Source organism: Microtus ochrogaster, chromosome 5, assembly GCF_000317375.1.
Source record: "Microtus ochrogaster isolate Prairie Vole_2 chromosome 5, MicOch1.0, whole genome shotgun sequence".
NCBI lineage: Eukaryota > Metazoa > Chordata > Mammalia > Rodentia > Cricetidae > Microtus > Microtus ochrogaster.
The window spans coordinates 85,922,081-85,925,657 of NC_022012.1; the positions used below are offsets into that span (position 1 = coordinate 85,922,081).

The 3,577-nt window shown below is 39.9% G+C and overlaps 1 protein-coding gene across 2 annotated transcripts in view; it reads right to left on the minus strand.

Annotated features, from left to right (window-relative positions):
• Window positions 1-3,577, minus strand: part of Pdcd6ip (programmed cell death 6 interacting protein) — a 53,285-nt gene that overhangs the window by 36,655 nt on the left and 13,053 nt on the right. For both annotated transcript variants that reach the window (XM_005348022.2, XM_005348021.2), the window contains exon 2: window positions 1,184-1,238. In XM_005348022.2, coding sequence (XP_005348079.1) covers window positions 1,184-1,238 — 55 coding nt within the window. The remainder of the gene's footprint in view (window positions 1-1,183; window positions 1,239-3,577) is intronic.

Sequence of the window (3,577 nt, forward strand, 5' to 3'; positions counted from 1 at the left end):
AAAAAAAAAAAAAAAAAACAATGTATAAAGTACTTTTTAAAAATAATTTTAATTTATTTCCATGTGTATGGGGGAGGGAGAGAAAATAAAGAGTAGGAAGGGGACCATAGAGTCTAGGAAAACGTACTGGACTCCCAAATGTGGAGCTAGAAATGATTGGAAACCCATGCAAGAGTGAACACTGTCTTAATGGCTCAGTCATTTCATCAGGCCCACAAAGAACTTTTCTTTTGCCATTTTAAGATCTAGAAGCACTACACACTTTAAAGACTTTCATCACGTCTCTCACATAAATCTATTAAGAAACTACCGACAACTTCAACAGCTATCCTTTAAGACAAAGTAAGGCTGACATTCTTGTATCTTAAAAATATAAGCGTATTTTCTACCAATAATTTTTTACCAATAATTTTGAAAGCACAAAACAGAGTACTTCTTGAATTAATAATTTCCTTCTCAATTTTGTAAAACCAAAGTCAATTTTTTTTTAAAAATAGAATCAGGCTAAGCCGAGTTTCATTCTTTTTTTTTTAACTTTATTTCATGCACATTTGGTATAACGATGTCAGATTCTCTTGAACTGGAGCTACAGACAGCTGTGAGCTGCCATGTGGGTGCTGGGAACTGAACCCAGATCCTCTGGAGGAGCAGTCAGTGCTCTTAACCACTGAGCCATCTCACCAGCCCCAACCAAAGTCAATTTTGTAAAATCCAAGGAGAGCTGTGCATGACGGCACAAGCCTTTAATCCCAGCACTCAGGAGGCAAGCAGAGGCAGGTAGATCTCTATGAGTTCAAGGCCAGCCTGATTTACAGAGTGAGTTCCAGCACAGACAGGGGCTGTTTTAAAGAGACCCTGTCTCAACCCTCCACCCCCTCAAAAAACTAAGAACAAAAAGTCCAGGAGAAAATAGCACATTATTTCCATCTATCTGCAGATCCCATTTGGTATAAGATACAAATTAACACTCTGGACTAAGGAAAACATGAAGAGAATTCAGGAGAATCTTCAGGACAAATATTCACATCAGACAGACCTCAGAAATTATAATTTATATAAAACTCCACAAAAGCCTAAACATAGTAAGGACACATCATTGACTTCAATGAAACAGTATCCTAGGTGGGAGGAAATGGGTGACCTGTCATCACCACACAACTTTATAATAAAATTAATAGTTTACCTGATTTTCAGAAAATGGGAACTTGGGTTCAATGGAACAAATCTGATCATAATATCTAAAAAAAAAAAAAAGAAAGATTAATTATTAGCAGAGTAAAATGATATGAACTTACTTAAGTCCAATTGCTTTATATATTTATATGTATGTATGTATACACACACACACATATAGGAGCTGGAGAAATGGCTCAGCAGTTAAGAGTACTGGCTGCTCTTCAGAGGACTGGGTTCAACACAGAACACACATGGTGGCTCCCAAACATCTGTAACTCTATTTCCAGATTTCTGGACTCTGGCATCCTCTTCTGGCCTCTGTGGAAACCAGGAATGCATATGGTGCACATGCATGCAGGTAAAACACCCATAAACATAAAACTAAAATAATAGTTTTTTTAAAGAATATACCAAAACTACTTGTGGCGGTTTGAATGAAAATGGCCCCATAGGCCCACAGATTTGAATGTCTAGTCATTAAGGAGTGGTACTACTTGAGAGGAATCAGGAGGCAGGACCTTGTTGGAGTAGGAGTGGCCTTGTGGAGGAAATATGTCACTGGGGTTTCAAAAGCTCAAATCAGTGACAGTATCTCTCTTCCTGCTGCCTGTGGATCTGGATGGAGAACTCTCAGTCAGCTACCTCTCCAGCACCATGTTGTCTGCTTGCTGCCATACTTCCCACCATGATGATAACGGACTAAACCTCTGAAACTAAGCAATCCTCAGTTAAATGTTTTCTGTAATAAGCGCTGCAACAGTCACAGTGTTTCTTCACAGCAATGCAATATCAAGACACTATTTGTCCCCAACACAGTGGCCCATAAATCCAATTTAATCATTTGTTTTAAGGTTACTAAACACAGTCCTTTAACAATTAAGCCACACACTAAACTGTGCACGATAAAGAACTACACCAAAAAGTGAAAAGGGATACTTGTAGGAGGGAGGCAGCTTGTTTGTCCCAGCCACCCAGAACCAAAATAACCACACAGAAACTGTATTAATTAAATCATTGTTTGGCCTATTAGCTCTAATTTTTTATTGGCTAACTCTTACGTCTTAATTTAACCCATTTCCATTCATCTGTGCATCACCACAAGGTCATGGCCTACCAGCCAAGCTCTAGCATGTCTATCTCTGAAGGTGGATCCATGGCCCTGACTCCGCCCTTCTTTCTCACAACATTCAGTCCAGTTTCCCCACCTACCTAAGTTCTGCCCTATTGACAGGCCAAGGCAGTTTCTTTATTAACCAATGAAAGCAACACATAGACAGAAGGACCTCCAACACCAGATATTCATCACCACAGATATTCATCTAGTATTATAGAGTAAAAGTAAATAAACAACTATTTGAAAACTTTGTATTTTTTTCCAGTTTTTCAAGACAGTGTTTCTCTGTGTAGCCTTGGCTGTCCTGGAACTCACTCTGTAGAGCAGGCTGGCTTCAAACTCACAGAGATCCACCTGCCTCTGCCTCTCAAGTGCTGGGATTAAAGGCATGAGCCACTACCACCCAACAATTTTGTATTTCTTACAATATTTTGTTAAGATCACAATGTTTGGTCTGGTGTGACAGCTCACTGCTTTAATCCCAGTACTGGCGAGGCAAAGGCAGAGGCCAGCCTTGTCTACACATCAAATTCTAGAACAACCATGGCTACACAGAAAGAGCCTGTCTCAAAATTTAAAAAAGGTTGACTAAGTCTATGTCCATTGGACACATTCACATAGCTGGTCAACTGATTAACAACAGATCTACCAGCTTTCGGACATTTTAGTTATGTCCATCACTAACACACATAGTTCCCAAAACTCACAAAGCACAACCAAATCAAGCATATCAATCTAACAACCTTCTTTCTTGTATGTTGCAATATGTGTTCTACACAGTAGCCAACATTTCACATAACAAAGCAAACTGATCCATGCCCAAGACATTGCTCAGGGTGAGCTGCTAGCCGGCAATCAGAGGATGTACAAATCACTGGGTTTAATCTCTGGCATTATATAAGCTAAAGACAGTGGTGCACAGCTAGAATCTCAGCAATAGGGAGATGGAAGGATCAGAGTTTGAGGCCATAATAAAACAGTATCAATAAAGTTTGATGCACTAGCTCTACAAGCACTTAAAGTACAACATACTCAGTAACTATAAAGTCAGTGAACCTGGCAAACAGTGTCTTAACCAAGTAACAGAAACCCAAGCTGTCACATGGCTAATATGCCCTAAAAGCTGCACTGGTCCACCTGGGCATAAACAACCAAGCCACAAGGCAATCTGAAGAAAACCTTAATGAGGGGAGCCAGAAATGGTGACACACTCCTTTAACCACAGCACTCAGGATCTCTGTGAGTTCAAAACAAGCCTGGCCTATACAGTGAGTTCCAGGACAGCCA